We start from the raw sequence: 17,453 nt of genomic DNA, 5'->3' as shown, positions 1-17,453 counted from the left end.
CCCCAGGAACTTTTAACTTGCTGTGAAGAAGGGAAGGGGGAGCTCAAGGATGGCCTGGAGGTGATGCTCAGTGTCCCAAAGAAAGCCAATGATGCCATGCATGTCAGCATGCTGGAAGGTAGCTGTTTGTCCTCCCAGCCTGTCTGGGGGAGCCTCCTCCTTTCCTAAGACCAGGGAGCTTATTTCGTGGGAGGGAAGTGGCATGAAGTCAGGCAAAGGGCAAGGCTGGAAGAGAGGAGAAATGGCAAGTGGAAGGCATGGGTCTTCAGGGCACTGGGCCTCAGGAGGTATGAGAGGAGCTCCACAGGGGCCAGCTCGACCAATACCTGCCTCCTGGTAGGACCAAGTTGTTTCAGGTACGTAGACAACTTGCTGTGTGTGAGGTGGTCTAGCACAGGCTATCTTCCTCACCAGAATGTGCTAGAGCCCTGCCCCACAGCAGTCCTGTTCATCTGCATGGCACTGGCATTGTGTTGATCACCAAAATGAGTAGAAATCCTGCGTGCATGTAAATACACACATGGACACACACACACGCGTGCCCCCATGGTCTCCAGCCTTATGCCCTTCTTCTTTCTATTGCAATAAAATATACATAACACAAAACTTGCCATTTTAACCATTTTTAAGTGCACAGCTCAGTGGCATTAGGTACACTGGCGTGGGTGTGCACCGCCCTTCTGCCCCTCCTAGCAGGTGAGAAAAGTCCAGCCAGACAGACCCAAGAGGACTTTGCCTAAGTACATGTAGTCTATGGGAACCATGCTCTTGGGAACCAGAGACTGGGTAGAGTGAGACTCCCAACACAGTGCTCTTACCACCGCAGAACAGACATGCAGATCCGCCAAGCCGGGGTGGGGTTGTGAGAGGAGCTCAGACTTGGCATCCCAGTCTGGCCTGGTAAACAGGTGCTGAGGGACAGGAGTGCCCTCTGCTGCAAGTCTGCAGACCTGTGGGCTGGGTTTTCTCCTCCCTACCCTCTGTCCGCACCCTCCATCTAGAAGGCTCCGTCTGGTCTCCCCACTTCCTGGGCCACCCTGAGCAGAGGAGGCTGAAGTTCTCTGTGCAGTTGAGCCCTGGTAACCTTCTTCAGACTGAGCACTAGCCATCTGAACATTCTCCTCTTGCCACAATTTCTCCACCCTGTTCTGTTGGCACCCATCCTTGTCCTCAGCCCTGGCTGTCCTCCCCTGCTAGCACCCTTCTCCTTCAGCCGGTCCCTGCCCTGTGTTCTGAATCCAGTTGCTCCAAGTAGTCTGAGGACCAGCAATAGCAACACCTGGGAGCTTGTCGGAAGGACAGATTCCTGGGCTCCACCCCACAGCTACAGAATCCCAATTTCCCAGTCTCCTGCAGGGCAGGGGTGGGTAGGAATCTGGGTTTTGACCAGCTCTGTGGGTGATTCTTATGCATACTAAGTTTCAGAACCTCTGTTAAAACTTAAAGAGGAATAAATGTGACTGTTCAAGGCACGTGCAGTGCACTGTTTAGGAGCCATCAAAGGGAAGAGTCGTAGGAATGGAATAAAAGAAATAAGCAGTGACAAATAAAGTGGAGTCAAGGGCACTCCCCTATCCTGCAGGGCTTGCCCGCAGCCCCACTCAGTGCTCTGAGTTGGTGGGAAGCTATAGGAAGAGGGGTACATGGGGTTTGCCCTTGCAGGAGGTGCCAGCCCATGCAGAGATGCCGCCAATCCTGGTTATGTGTAGGAGACCTGGTGCGAGAAGGGGGATCTGCCGCTGTTCCCTAGAGCTGTCTCCTCAAGTTTTGAGGAGACTCAGGAATCCGCTGAGAGGAGATTCCTCTCATTGTGGGAACAGAGGGCTCCTAGGGGAAACGTTTCCGCGACGGGAGTGGAACGTGGCCCCCAAGTGGCGCTAGAGAAACTCCACTGGGTGGAAATGGTGTCTTTCAGGGTTCGACGAGAACCTGGATGTGCAGGGAGAGCTGATTCTCCAGGATGCCTTCCAAGTGTGGGACCCAAAGTCGCTGATCCGGAAGGGGCGGGAGCGGCACTTGTTCCTCTTTGAGATCTCCTTGGTTTTTAGCAAGGAGATCAAGGACTCTTCAGGACACACGAAATATGTTTACAAGAACAAGCTACTGGTAGGTGGGGCAGGTGGGGTCAGACAAGTCTCCCTGTTGTCCTAGAGCCCTCGGGCAGAAAGGGCTCTTGAACACTCAGCTCATCTCTCCCCTGGCGCCACACCAAAACCATCCTGGACAAATGAAAAGGCCTCCTATTTGGAAAGCTGCCCCCCTCGACTCCCCCTTCTGCATTTTAGAGCTCACCGGTCTTCTTGCTGTCTGCTTGTAGTGCCTCCCTCTTCACCCTCCCTCCCTGCCACCTGCTAATCTGGCAGGCGCCTGTAGGTCCTTTCATCCCAGGTAGAAGATCAAAGCGTCCAGTCTGTTGAAGTTTGATTGACAGAAGCCCCTCCCTCGGTCCTCTCCTCTTTGTTGCCTTTCCCTTCCCACCCCAGCCCTAAGTTCCCCACTGCCCTCCCCTTCCCCGCCTCTCACAGGCATTTCCTGTCTACAGACCTCAGAGCTGGGTGTGACTGAACACGTAGAAGGTGATCCCTGCAAATTCGCCCTGTGGTCTGGGCGCACCCCCTCCTCAGACAATAAAACAGTACTGAAGGTAAGTACTGCTCCCAGCCGGCCAAGGGTGCAGGGTTGCGGGTAACAGGTGGAGGGCAGAGGGCGGCGGCATCTTCTTGAAAGCTGGGGCCTGGAGACTCCACAGGGAGGGCAGTAGCCCACGGGTATTAAAAACCAAGTTCTATCATGGAAGTAGGCCTGAAATCTCAAAGATGGGTGGTCTCCTAAGTCCTTCCCCTCCTGTACACCTAGAGGGAAGAAGGCAGGGAACAGCCTGCTGGGCTGTCTCAGCAGGGCCCACTTAAGTATGTTCTGTCCTTGTGTCCCCTTCAAGGGCAAGGACAACTGACCTTTTGACAAAAGGTACTGTGATTTGTTCCAGATCCATCCAATGCTTTTTCTTGAACACCTACATAGAAGGTATTCTGCCCAGGGCTGCTTGTAACTAAGTATGAGAGATGGACTCGTCCTCCAGGAACTTAGGTTCTAGAGCTCTAGTAAATCACGCTAGCTTGGCAACTGTGTTGATTGAAAGGAGTGTTGAGAAAGAGCTCTTCACCAGATGACAGCCTTAAGGAGTCATTCCAGCTCTCCAGATCACACACAGCTTGGGATTCGGGGCTTGTGGTAACATGCATCTGACCGAGAAGTGGTCCTGCGGATGGGGCTCCCACCACACATTTGTTTATTGGGGTGGCTGCCACCCTGGAAGAGGTGGTATGACTGTGACAAACGCTTCACATTGTTCACTCTGAATTGTCGCCCAGCTCTAGCTGCCACGAGACAGAATGACCTGAAAACAATTCCACAAAGACAAACTAGAGATTCACGAAATGGTACAAGTGCCTTCAGTGAACATGTTTACAAGGCTAAACTCCTGGCACTGACTTTCCGTCAGCGCAGACCTATGTATGTAGTCATACTAGGGTTTAAATGTGCTGGCGTGGATCTGTACCACTTGGCAAATAGCCACTGCCTTCAGATACCCCCTTGCTACCCCTCCCAGTGCTGCCTAGACCTCCCCAGCCTCTAGCAACTGATGTGTTCATCCCTGCCCCAGCAGGGGACTTCTACATAGGCTCCAGCCCCAGACAGATGGCAGTATGTTTTTAGAAGATTTTTATGTATTTGAGAGAGAAAGACCATAAGCAGCAGGGAAGGGCAGAGGGAGAGAGAGAAGCAGACTCTCATTAAGTAGGGAGCCTGACACAGGGCTCGATCCCGGGACCTCGAGATCATGCCCCGAGCCAAAGGCAGACACTCAACCAACTGAGCCACCCAGGTGCCCCAGGGCCGATGTCAGTATCGGTCAGTGCCACACAGAGTATTAAATACTTTGACAATCACTCCTGTACAAGTCTGTATTGAGTATTGCTGTCTTAGCCCCATTCTAGTAGTTGAAGGAGTGTGTCCTTGGGATTGAAGAGTCATGCATGTAAAATGAGAAATGAGCTCCTCAAACATTTTGTGTCCTTGAAAATAATGGGATAAGCCTGCAGGACAAGGATGGAGAACTGTTTTAGGCAGGGCAAAAGGAGATGGGGTATTTACTCTTTCTCTCTGTGGCACTCCAGGCCTCCAACATAGAAACCAAGCAGGAGTGGATCAAGAACATTCGAGAGGTGATTCAAGAAAGGATCATTCACCTGAAAGGAGCTTTAAAGGAGCCAATTCAACTCCCCAAAACACCAGCCAAACAGAGGAACAATAGTAAGAGGTAACCAGCATCTCTTCCCCGACAAGCACTGCCTCACAGGCTCCAGGAGTGGGAGTGGGATCTCCCTCCGCTCCCACAGAGGCAGTGCAGTCTGCCGTTGGCGCCCCTCTCCATGAAGTCCCGTCTAAGATGAGGAGTCTCCGTGCTCGCTTCGGCAGCACAGATACTAAGATGAGGAGTCTCCTCTCTAAGCATCTCAGCAGTCACTGTCAGTTGCATTCAGCAGGGCTGCACTGAGCACTTCGTCTTTCACAGACACTGCTAGGTGCTTGGAGAAGAGAAGGGGAAGCACACGATGAGCCCTTGGCCTCGAGAACCCTCTAGTGGTTGTATCTCACACATGGAATAGACTCAAAGGACCAGTGCTGCCCGTGGAGACAGTAAATGCTGTAAAAATTCATTGAGAAGGGGCTTTAGGTGAGCACTAGAGAGGAGAGTCCAGGGAAGGCTTTGAGAGGGAGGTAGGCCATGAAGGGACTGATTAGACAGTATGGAAGTTTTGTATGTGGTTAGAGCAGGGGCTTGGTGTGATAGGGTTGTCACTGCAGCTCTTCTGTCCCCCCCGAGTCCTCACCTTCAGTTACCTGAGATAAGCAAGGTGATTGGGCAAAAGGGGACTGAGGTTTTGTATCTTCACCTCTCTGGTACCTTCCTCACTCCATTTGCCCTACACTGGTGGAAGACATCCTCAGTGTCTGTTTCTCAAATCTCCATGTGACAGTCATCTACAAGGACTCTCTTAAAGGGCACTTCAAAAGAAAGCATATAAAAACATCATGTCAATACTGAAAAAAAAAAAACAAAACAGTTCTGGGGGTGATGGTCATTGGTGGTAACAGGCTTGCCTTTCCTTGCCTTTCCTATTCCTGAATGGACTAAATCCCTAGTTGACCTTCTGGTGCCAGCCAGGATACATGGACCTGAGGACCTGCGGACTAGCAGCATTAGTACAAAGGGAGTTGATAGCCCGAAGAAGGGTGTGACTGAGGTAGGGAGAGACACCTCCACGGGCTGGAAGCCCTAAGACCTGCGTGGCCAGGAAAAGGTCACCACTCAGTGCTGGAAGGACAAATCAGGGCTGCGTCGGGTAAGGGGGTATTTTCATTTTAGTTACCCATGGCCAGAGTCCGGGGGAGGGCCAGACTTAGTTTAGCTCTAGGGCCCTGCTCTGCTTCAGGAAGCCCCCGCTTCAATAAAGAAGATAGAGAGGAAATGGTCTAGGAACTCAATGTCCAGGAGCATGCAGGAGAGGACGGACATTTAGGTGAGGTTGGCTCAAGTCTCTCTGGGAAGCAGCCCCTTTCTGAACATCTGTAGATCACGAGATGGACTTCTCCTGGAAATGCCTCCCACCATTTCTCTGTCACTGTCCTGAAATAAGAGAGTGAAACCCTGGGCAGAGTCTGCGGAAAACAGTCGGGCTGCCTGTCTTTTCATTAGCTCGGCTCCCAGGAGGTGGGGACAGAGTGTGCAGAGGAGTGAATTGGCTTGGAGAGCGCCACCCCCACTCCTGGATGGGCTCCCCGCCGCCCCTAGAGCTGGCTTCATCTGCAGTGGACCAGAAGGGCCCACACTGGGCCAGAGGGTGGGAAGTACCATGTACAGCCAATGCTCAACTATAGGCAAATGGCGGGGAGCCGCAGCCCAGATATCTAAAACAGCACATGATCCAAGAGGCCTTTATTCTTGGTTTGGAAATGCATCACATAATTTCGTTTTACTGCAGATCTTCCTTCCTATGAATGTGTGGCTTATATTATTAAAATAAGTTGGCCTTTCCCAACCCCGCAAGTGGTGGTGAGAAGGCTGTTGACCTCGAAGCCATCTAGGTAGGAGAAGACCCTTTTGTGGCTAGGAGCTACTGTGTATATACACATGGGTCACATGCATGCTCACCTGCACACACGTGTCCACATACACCAGATGTGATTGTTGAGACTCTGGGAGGCGACTTTGTATATGGGGCCTTTTGCCCACGCAGTGTCACCCTCAGGCAGCCCGTTCCTAATGCCATGACCTCTACCGAAGCAGCATCAGAGGTGGGACTTTAAAAAGCCTCCGTGGGAAGAGCTGGCCCTCTTCGTGGTCATTTATCCAAGTCCTGGCCCACATCTCCTTCAGTTTTTCCCAACACGGACCATTCAGCCTTCACCAGTTCCCAGGCACCTAATCGTCCTCGGCCCTGGCTATGGGTTCAGTGTGGGATTGAGACCTAATTCTCATGCTGGAAAATCGAAGGGCCATGTGAGTGGGACATTGGTCCAGCGGCCCAGGAAGGGCTCTGCATGCCAGGAGCTCACTCAGGAGCTTATCTCACCGGGTGCTCAGGAACACAGCTGACTGAGGAAGCTGCTGTGCAGTCTGAGGTCTTCGCGATGGTGCCTTGGTCTTCTGTGTTGATAAGAAGTCATCACAAACAGCACGAGACCCACAAGACCCACCAAAATGAAGGAAGTAATCTCTTCCTCCATACCCAGGAGTTGAGCCTCCAACATCAGCAACTTCCCAAAGATTATCGCCCCTGGAATAATATCTTGTGTCATTTTCTTCATCAGGAGAAACACAAGTCAAAAGGAAAAAAAAAAGTTCTGTTTTCTTTATAGACCAGCTATAAACTAGCCCCCATCCTCCTTCAGCATTGCAGAAAAACTATTTAAATACCTTGAACTCTGGGATTGTGGGCCATCACCCGGTCAGCTGGGTCAAAGCCTCAGTTCTAAGTGAAATGGACCTCTTCCAACTGCATGTTATAGACCCATTCCCAGTAAAAAAATAAATACATCATCACCTCCTCTGTTCCATGGGCCAGAGGAGTTATGGAGGGGCCATTTCATGCTCAGCTATCAGCATAGGGATTGCGTGCTTTTTAAGTACAAGAGGCGACATCTTTGAAAATCACAGAGGCCTGCTCCCTTTAGTGGGATAATTTTAGACAAATCCCTGCTAGAAAGTGCCGAGGCTCGGCTCTGCCAGCCCAGCTGGAAATCCTTGTGTGCTCTAAACCCACAGTGGTTCCCCCCACCCCCACCCCCACCCCTGTTTTTTTTTTTTCTCTTCTTCCTGCAGGGACGGAGTGGAGGATGTTGACAGCCAAGGGGATGGAAGCAGCCAGCCAGATACCATCTCCATCGCTTCCAGGACCTCTCAGAATACAGTGGACAGTGACAAGGTAGGACAGTGTCCCTAGCTTCCTTCCCCTAAGACTTCTTGTTGGCTTAACCACCCCTGGAGAATTATCCCCAGAGGAACTTCTCCCACTATGGAGGCCAACCTCAGGAGCAGTTGTCTCTCTGTGCCAGCCAGAGTGGGAAGAGCAGGGCTGGAGGAGGTATGTCACAGTGTGGAGATGTTGTCTGAGGGGAGAGAAGACCAGGTGATCAGCCAGAACTCCCCCGTCACGGGAGTTAGCAGAAGTGACAAGGGTATGGCAAGGGGGAAGGGTGAGAGGGTCTGGGTCTCCTGTCCTCTGGAGATGCCCTGCCTGGGCTGCTTGGGCAGCTCTGCCTCCTGGGAGGCTGGACCTCAGGACCCCTGAGGTTGGGATAGTTTCCTGAGACCTTAGTGGCTGTGACTGGCTCATATTTATAATAACTGAATCGGCTCATCTGAAGTTAGACCACAGAGATGCTGGTTGATAGGAGCCTCCTCTCTGAAGGGGCTCCAGTGGAAACTATGCCTTCCTCTGGCCAGAGTATTGGGGCTCAGTTCCTGAGGGGCAGAGGACCAAGAGGTGGTGTGGGAAGCAGCTTGGAGGGATGTAGTAGTCTTTTCAAGAAAGCCTGGTCACTTGGTCTCTCATATTTTGGAGCAAGTAAGCAGAAAGTAGGAGCTCTGAAGGAGAGTACGAGAAAAGAGAAGGTAGCAAAGAAACCCAGTGTATTTGTTCAAGTCAGGGAAAGAATTCAGCTGTCTAAATTTGCAGCAGGGGTGGGAAGATTTTAGTCTCCGACCCTACTTTCATTTGCTTACCCCAGGGTCATTGAGTATGAGATGATCTTTTGCTACATGTTAGTGATTTTGTGAATGAAGGGATGGATTTCCAAAGACGATTTGGCCCTAGTCTATCAAGACCTAGTGTGTTGGTTTAGTCCTTCAGCCTCAGGCAATAGGCTGTGTCCTTGCTTCGTTTTTTTTTTGTTTTCTATGTTATCGGTTTTTTTAAGATGACCTGCGTTCATTAGGATTTTTCCTAATTTTTTTTCCTTACTGGGGTGATAAATAAATAAATAAATAAAAGACTGTGCCCCAGACCTTCCAAGATCACAGTGCTAAGTCACGATCTAGACTAGTATTCAAGAACATTCGAGGTAATTCTGAGGTAATTCTGTCTGATGTCCTGCCTTCAAGTTTCTAAGCCATTTTTGACTATCAGAGTGGATGGAAAATTGTTTTTTCCTACTTGTAAAAACATACAAAGAAAACTATTCCTGTACTTTCCTTTCTCCTCTGATCTGTTGTTTAGAAATGTAACCTAGAATATCCTATGAATGAGTGTTTCTTTTTAAACAGTCAGTGGGTGGGAAGCAAAATGCAATGTTTCCCATGTTCAGAGAGAGCCTCTTAGTCTCATGGTCTAGGGGTTCTGGCCCTTCCTACTGCTACTGCATCTTCCCACAGCCCTGACTTAGAAACCCCTGTGCTGGAGCCATGTGTCTTGTCTTGGGCGCCAGCCATTCCTTGTCTTCCGGCAAGGTAAGTGAGGCTAGATGAGAACACTTCCGATGGCAGGCATGTCACAATTTGTGAAGAATCCTGGTTACTTACATATTATTCTACAAATGAGGAAACTGAGTCCCAGAAACTGAGTGACCCACCCAGGAAAAATGCTAGTTCATGGAAAAGCAAGAACTAGAACCCAGATCATTCTGCTTCACTGTCATGCTTTTCTCTCACTCCAAAGGTCAAGGCATTGTGCTCCCAACGCTAAGATGAACTCAGCTGGTCAATCTTTCTGCACATTCCACAAAAATATGAGTCACATAGTCTTGAAAAAGCACCCACCACGTGCCGAGCTCTGTGCTGGGTACCGTAGAGAGATGTGGGCTATTTGTTGAATGTGAATCCTTATTTGTGTAATTCTTGTTCGATGTATGTCTTTCTAGCCAGGCCATTAAGACTTGATGAGGGCAGGGTCGTCTGTCTGCTTCACTGCTGTCCCTGGCCTGCAGCACACACAGAGGCTCAGGAAAGCCTTGTGGGATGAATGAACAGAGGAAACACAGTCCCTGATCTCAGGAAGTTCCAGAAATCAGGAAGCAGCTAAAACAGGTGGTCTGAAAGCAGCCAGATATATACAGACGTTGTATTTTTAAATATGCTCAATTTTCCTTACCTCCAAGCAGAAAACTTTAGTCAGCTGGAGAATCTGGCTTGTTGGGAACAGGAGCCCCCAACTCCCTTCTCAGGCCCTGGGAAACATGGGCAGTGGGGTCAGGAGATGATGAGAAGATTCTGTGTTCTATAAAGAAAACCTGAAAAATCCACCTAGAAGTAGTAGTAGAGGGCCTGTCTGTGACCACGCACTATAATTTAGAATGTTCTTACTTTTCTGACACAGAACAGTGATAACAGGACAGCCATGTGTCCTTCCCCTACTTTCCCCTTTATCAGGGCAAGCCAGGAAGTGGTATCTTCGAGTTCAGAGATGTTCTTGACAGTGTTACATTTTCCCCTAACTGTACCAGAAGACCAGGAAACTGTTCTCTGTTGGTTTCCAAGTGGTCAGGTGAACAGACTCTGAAGATCAGCAAGGTAACAAAAATGGGCTGGTTCAGGGAAACCAAGCCATATTCAAGAGAAGGGCAAACAGGGGCAGCTGTGGGGGTGGGGGAATAGGGCAGAGTCCCTTTGCAGGGATCAGGGTCATCCTAACAATAGGTTTCTAGAAAAGACCCCAGTCTTCCTCTTCTAATCCAGAGGAACTAGAACAGTGGCACTGCTGTGCTGGCAGATGGGGGAAATGTCACCATAAAAAAGCCATGGCAGACCCACTTGAGGAGCTGCAGGGCCCTAGGGCACCTCTCCGATCACTTTGTGTGTATTTTGTGTGCTGTGGCGGGTGGAAGGAGTTTGTGCACACCCAGGTTCAAACCCCCCTCTGGCGGTTACCTTCTGTGTCCTGTTGTGTGAGTTACTGCACCTTGATTTTCCTGTCTGCAAGACAAACACGTTTGCTTGGCACCTGTTCGACATGCAGTAAGGGTTAATTTCCCACCATTAGCCAAGGGAAAAACCAAAGTTCAGACGCTCTGAGTAAGAGAACACAGTTACTTACGAGCTGTGAGGAGCTACTTCTTGAGTAGAGTTCTGCCCTCTTCCTTCATTAGCTAGTTGTCAGCAGGTTCTTCTCTCCACTGCACTCTGAGGGAGGTAGCCTCAACTCAGCTGTCTGTAAACAGAGCCACTCCACTCCTCTTTCCACTTGCTGGCCCTTAGGTTCTAAAACCTAGACATTCGTTGTGAGCATTGGCTCACAGTTCATTTTACTAGTTAAATATTGTCAGGTATTCATTGTAATCCCCAAGTTGTACCATCTTGGGCCAATGGCAACCCCTGGGCTGGAAATATTTGAAGATGGTTATCTTGTCTTCTCTCTTAATCTCCTGTCTAGAAGTCCTCAGTTTCTCCAGCTGTTCCTTGTATTAATGTATTTGCATGCCCTCCCGTATCCTGGCTGCCTTCCTCTGGGTTTTCTTCAGTGTGGAATGATCTATTAAGTGGGGCCTCCAGAACTGTACCTAAGCCTGCAGGTAGTGATCTAACTAGTTCGAGTACCACTTCTTGTTCCAGGGCTGCTACACCTAGCTTCGTCCCTGCCATCGTACCTGTGTCCTAGTGGTATTCAGTGTTGGCTCTTGAGCGCTCCATGCCTGCTTTCAGGTGGCACAGCTGATTTTAATAACCTGAGTGTTGGGATACTTTGTATCGATTGAATTTTCTCCTGTTTAGTTCCATCCCGGCATTCCAGCATATCAGCCGCATCTCCCAGCTTTATCAGATAAACATACCTTCTGTGGCTTCATCCCAGTTCTTGCTAGAAAGATAAGATTGAGGGCAGAAGACCAATGTCCAGCCCCTCTTCTCTAGAGCAGAGGATCTGGGGGTGGCTTCCTTGCCTTGTGAATCTGTCTATGATGAGGAATCCGTCTAAAATTCTTAGTTCTGGGCTGCCTGGGTGGCTCAGTCGTTAGCATAGGCCTTTGACACAGGTCATGATACCAGGACCCTGGGATCAAGCTCTGCATCAGGCTCCCTGCTGGGCTGGAGGTCTGCTTCTTCCCTCTCCCACTCCCCCTGCTTGTGTTCCTTCTCTCACTGTGTCTCTCTCTGTCAAATAATAAAATCTTTAAAAATTTTTTTTAAAAATTCCTAGTTCTTCATTAAATGCTGACAAAACCAGCATGGGCACTTCAGGAACTAGCATTAATCACTTTCTCCCAAGTTACTTTGGTTTAACCCTCAGTGGTTCTGCATGGTTGAGCTCTCCCTTGTACCTGTCACATGCAAAAGTCTTATTGCTGTGAAAGCAAAAGGGGTGTGCTTGCTTTGTTCGATTGGGCTCTGAGACCCTTTCTCTTCTGCCCAAAATTATGCTCCTGTTCCCCTGGGCACTGTAGAGAGTTTTGCCTGTTTGTGTATTATGAAGCGATGCGACTTTGTAACCATACTTCAAAGAGATACAGAGTTATAGAATTCTAGGGAAGTGAGCCTGAGTAATGAGGAGGCAGTGAGAAAATCTTGTTTAACATGATGGATGTCTGCCATATAACTTCCAGCTAATAGTCCAGAAGCAGCCACCTGCACCGTGCTGGTCCCTGTGCATCTGTTTACCGTTTAGGGTAGGCATGCTGGGGGTGCCCCATAAATGCTTATTGAAGTGAACACTACACACCCATCCTAGCAGAGATACTCTCCATCAAAACATCACTACGAATTTCTAGACATGTCCAGGCTGGAGATAAGGAAGTTGAAATGAAATTGAGTTGCATATACTATTCTCTATAAAAATTCTAAGGGCAAAAAAATATCCCTTGACTATCCCGGGGCTGACTGTGTTTTAAGTGAAGAATTTCTGTAACAAGCTAATGTGATCTAAGATACGAGGTGGCCTGATACTGGCAATGTGCTGAAGGGGAACAGGGAACTGTGTAAAGAAGCCTGGAGATTTCAGGATCGAATTTAATAGTTTTTAAACTGTACAGTCAAATCACTTTAGTGGATCCTGACCAAATGTCATTTCGCTAATTGGTAGGGAAGGCTCAGCTTAGAAACAGTGAGGGCCCAGCTAAGGGGAGAGTCAGAGGATGCCTCCAGAGGATAGCTATAAGAAGTGATGGAGCAGCCCAGCTGCGGGAGCCTTCTGAGAATAGACTTCCCTAGAGCCTCATCTCTTTTATCAGAATTTGGTAATCCTGACACCTGCACCTTGAGAGCACTTAGCAAGCCGCTGGGTGTAAGGGCTGTAGTCAGAGAAGGTTCTGCCCAGCCCCTGCTGTCATGCAATGACTCTGCAGGAAGGAGTGTCTGGAGTATAGGAGATGTGTGATGGGTCCCCATGTGCGTTTCCACCCGCCACTCCCATGCAAGAAAATGGACAACAGGCTTCCTAGAGTGTTAAGGGCTCACAGATCACTGGGTTTTGCCCCTGAAGAGATAACCAGACATCTGGAAATGTGGCGACTCAGCAGTGTCAGGACTAACGAACATGTTTTCAGTTCACACGAGGTAGTATTGTTTGTTTGACAAATTCTTAAAAACCATCAAGATGGTACCCCCTCCACCCTCCCAAGGCTGAGTCTCCAGAACATGACTGGGACAGCTTGTTAGCTGAGACAGCTGTGTCACTGGAGCAGATGAACGCCAGCAGGAGATCCAGCCCATTAAAGGCTCTCTACTAGAAGCGAAAGAAGATGTGATAGGGCGATCCCTCGGCACTTCTGCTACCCTGCCCTTTGTCTCAGTAGGACCTGAGAGCCCTAAAATATTTCTTCATAGGGAGAGATTCATGTTACATCCTATCTAGTAACAAAACACTTTCTAACCCCTGAATAAACGAGAGGAGTATATCATTATCCTTCAATTACCAGGGTTGGGAGAGGCTGTGTCAGAAAACTAAACTTGACTTTATCAGCTGAGTGGTCCTGAGACTCAGACACGGCCCATCTCGACAGCAGGTCGTGGGTCAGAATTGCCATATGCGTCCTAGGTAGAGGCATCCTGATTCTGCTCAAGGACTCGCTAGTCACTCTAAAGTGGGAAAAATGCCATCTCCACTTTCAGATTTTCAGTGCAAACGGTGGTTTTCTCCACAGTGTTCTGAATAAACCAAGCCCAGGACTAGGTTGGAAAATAGCTTTTGTTCTTAGTCCAGTACCTGTGGTAGGGGAGTGGGGACTGGTGTGGGGTGGGGGGGCGGACAGGCAGTGGTGGACAAGGCCCAGCAGGGAATCTCCTGCTTCCCCAGAAACACTGCTTAGTCCTCTCCTAAGCAGCATTCAACACAGAAGCAATGTGCTGGCTTTTCAGAACAAACCACAAAATATGAGGAGTTGAGGTCGCAGATTTTCCTCTAAATGAGAAGTTCCTCAAAGAAATGACGGCTTCCAGCTGTTGCACCTGACCAACCGGTGTGAAACACACTTTGCTGGAACACTCAACCTGGGCTCATGGGGCAAAATCATGATGGCACTATTTTACTTACTCTTTTGATTGCTGGCCCGTAGCTTAAAAAGCTGTCTGGAGAGACCCACTTTTAAAGTTGCCAGTCATCTGGAAAAGCAAGTAAGCTTCATAAGCGACAGCAGCCCACGAGCCGCTCGCTGGGCACGGGCAGATTTCAGGGAGAAGAACCCAGAAGTGCCCTGAGGATGCTTAGAGCTCAGCAGCCACAGGGCATCTCCTCATTTCTAGAGGCGATGGGGCCCAGAGATCTGTCACAGAAATAGGGGAACTGCAAAAGGGGATTTGCCAGTAGATCAGATCTGTGTGTGGTAGCAGCTGGAGCGGCTACAGGCCCGATCTGAATAGGGGTGAGTTTGGACCTCGGAGACATAGACGCTCAGGGAAGAAAGGAATTTTAGAGATCATCTATCCCTCTGCCATCATGGACATGTTTAAAAGAAACAAAGTGACTCGCTCAGAGTCACAAAGCAGGTTAGTTAATGGCAGACCTAGGACTGAACCCCAGCTTAATCTCCTGCCTGTTAAATTGGATTAAAAACATAATACTTTTGTAGTGACCCTGATCATTTAACTTTCAGAACCTTGTAAGCAAAAACAACTATTGTTACCCGCTTCTCTGACAGCCTCTACACCCCCTGCCCTGGCCCGGGCCAATCTGTGATGACCCTAGGGAATTGCACGGTGGTTCCAGAGCCCAGCCGAGCGCCTCTGGGGCTGGCATGGGGCAGAGCAGGGAAAAATAATCTTCTTTCCAAAGGGAAAGATAACTTCTTTCCTTTAAGTACCAGGACCTATCACAGACTCTTTGATACCAAGAACTTGTGACTCACAGAGTGGCCTTGGTGGGAGAGGGATCCTGCCCTAGACAGAGTCTTCAGGCCTCTTAAGGCAACTTCTTGGTTGGGTTCTGGGAGCTTGGCAGTGAGCACTGAGTTGTGACAAGGCTGATTCCTGCCTCCCAGCTGCCTGGGAGCTGTGAGTCCTGCCGCCGCCCGGCATGAAATGAACTCTGTTTTTAAAAACCTTGGTGGAAGGAGATAGCAAATTTGAGAGGAAGCCAAGATGTTAAAGTGGATTAGCTGGCGACAGTCCAAGGCAAACAAGACCCAAGTGAGTATGCCTCCCGCCGGACACCTCCTGGTCGGGAGGAGGGGCGTGAGTGGGGAGATGGCCCAGGTTGGGGGGCCGAGGGCAGAGAGAGAAAAGTGACAGCTCTCAGAGCAAGGATTTACTGGAGCATTCTGCACAGACCTCTTGGCATACCACTTGCCTTTTTGTTCTTCTGTGTCAGATAAAAGGCTCTTTCAGTACAGAACAAAATGTCTGTGAATGCCTTATTAAAGCTAATGGTAGGGGTGCCTGAGTGGCTCAGTTTAAGCGTCTGTCTTCACCTCAAGTCGTGATCTCAGGGTCCTGGGATTGAGCCCCACATGGGGCTCCCCTGTTTCTTCCTCTCCTTCCGCCCCTCCCCCACCACGTGTGTGCTCTCTCTCTCTCGCTCTGCTCTCTCTCTCAAATAAATAAATAAAATCTTTTAAAAAATAAATAAAGCTAATGGTAGGGGACACAGGCTATGAGAAATACTGCTCTTAGCAAGCTGAGGTTGTGGATGACTAGCAGTGACACCAGAGTACGGTGTCTGGTGGTGAGCCCTCCCAGCAGGTAAGAAAATTAACTCTTTCAGAAAAGTCAAGCAGAAATGTTGCTGGAAATGTGTATTTGGAGCCACAGCCATGAACCTAGAATGGGTGGAGCTGAGGAAGGGGGCCTCGAAGTGGTGGTTGTGCTTTTAGTTGGAGCTACCCAGAGCCGTGAAAACATGCCGTAGGTTCTCTGTGGCCACAGCGTGGGATTCTTGGGAAAAGCCAGTTGGGTAGGAAATGGGTAACTGTTACCCTGTTTCTTGGTCTTGAGTTTAGATCAGAAATGGTTGCTTGGGGTTTAGCTGCCTGTCAGCTGAGTGTTGCTTCCTCATGGCTGATGGCTGCCGCCCACCTGTGTGTCACGATCAATGCTGTGTAGTAGACAGAATGGGCGCATGTGCGTCTCAGGGTCTGTGGCACTGGAGTGAGGTGAGGGATCCTTACTGCCAAAAGCAGGGCCTTGTCAGGAGAAGCCCCTGTGAGCGCCCCCCATAGTGGCCCTCTCTAAGGAGCCACAGTGCGGATGGGACTTTGGCTCCAGCCTATCCCTGGGGTGGTAAGCAGGAGATGCCTTCTGAGGGCCAGTGGCCCGTTCCTGCCCTGATCACCCTTCCTATTGAGAGAAAACTGCCAGAAGAAGATGCAGAACTATGCACAGGAGACCTGTGAGAGGTATCCTTTCCCTCATTTCAGGCAGAGCCTCAGCCCTACCTCTCCGTCTGTCCATTCTTCCCCACAATGTGGCCCTGACCGTGCTGTGTATCAGGGCTGGGGGGCAGTGTTCAGCCTCCCCAGATGTAAGGGCTGCAAGTTGAGTCTTCCCAGTTCAGAATGTCCATCTCCTGTCCTTTTTTTAATGCTCTCCTTGGCTCTGTTTGACCTTGGTAATTGCAGGGAGATACACACACTGACTCCAAGCTCGGGAGAGCTTCCTCTAATCTGCGTGGCCCCTAGTGATGCTGGCTGTGGAATGCTTAGTGAGTGCTCCCTGAACACTGCTTTCAGCCTGTACCAGTGGCAAGGGCTTATATCGTCTCTGAATCTGATGATGTACTGGAAGGAAAAAAAGCCTCTAGCTTTCACTGTGTCTGTCTCCTATCTCCTGCTAGCTCCTCTTTGAGATGCAGGAATGGGGTTTAAAAAGTTTCATTTGCTGTTTGCTGTCACTGACTTACATACATGTGAAGACATGATTTAGTGAGCACCAGAGGAGATGAAAAATGCATCATCTTTTCTTTTCCTTGGGGTTTTGATGGATGCCACCTTTTTATCTCACAAATTCATCAGCCATTTAGTAAGCTCACCTATATGGCAGGCAGTGTTCTAGACACACAGGATGTGGCAGTGACCAAAACAAAACTCCTTGCTTTCCTCCTGCGACCTCTTTTCTGTTGATGTGAGCCTGAATATGCTCAACTTTAAGGCATTTGGAATTCAACTGGAACTAACTTTTGTCTTTGTGACTGATACCATTGAGGCTTTTATCTAAAAAGAGCTCAGCATTTCTTTTAAAAAGATCATTTGGGAACACCTGAAGGTAGTCCTACAATTTTTAATTCCCTGATTCATAACCATTTCAAATTAGAATCCCAGATTTATTTCTCTCTCTCTCTCTCTCTCTCTCTCTCTCTCTCTCACACACACACACACACACACTGTCTTTGGGCTCTGATTGCAGTCATTACACTCCTGATTAGAAAAAGTCTATGTTCATAGCAGGTGGACAGACATTCTAGACAAAGAGAAAAGAGTAGGAAATACTCAGCATAACCCCCAAATGCTTCTAAATTTCATCTCTCTCATAAAAC

At 49.3% G+C, this 17,453-nt stretch overlaps 1 protein-coding gene across 25 annotated transcripts in view; it reads left to right on the top strand.

Annotated features, from left to right (window-relative positions):
- The window catches only part of KALRN (kalirin RhoGEF kinase), a 675,882-nt gene that overhangs the window by 453,321 nt on the left and 205,108 nt on the right, over positions 1-17,453 (top strand). For all 25 annotated transcript variants that reach the window (XM_047734954.1, XM_047734936.1, XM_047734961.1 and 22 more), the window contains exons 29-33: positions 7-118; positions 1,916-2,106; positions 2,543-2,644; positions 4,179-4,321; positions 7,388-7,490. In XM_047734954.1, coding sequence (XP_047590910.1) covers positions 7-118; positions 1,916-2,106; positions 2,543-2,644; positions 4,179-4,321; positions 7,388-7,490 — 651 coding nt within the window. The remainder of the gene's footprint in view (positions 1-6; positions 119-1,915; positions 2,107-2,542; positions 2,645-4,178; positions 4,322-7,387; positions 7,491-17,453) is intronic.

This window comes from Lutra lutra, chromosome 1 (genome assembly GCF_902655055.1).
Source record: "Lutra lutra chromosome 1, mLutLut1.2, whole genome shotgun sequence".
Lineage (NCBI taxonomy): Eukaryota > Metazoa > Chordata > Mammalia > Carnivora > Mustelidae > Lutra > Lutra lutra.
The sequence above is the reverse complement of the archived record's forward strand: the minus strand, read 5'-3'. Positions and strand labels throughout refer to the sequence as shown.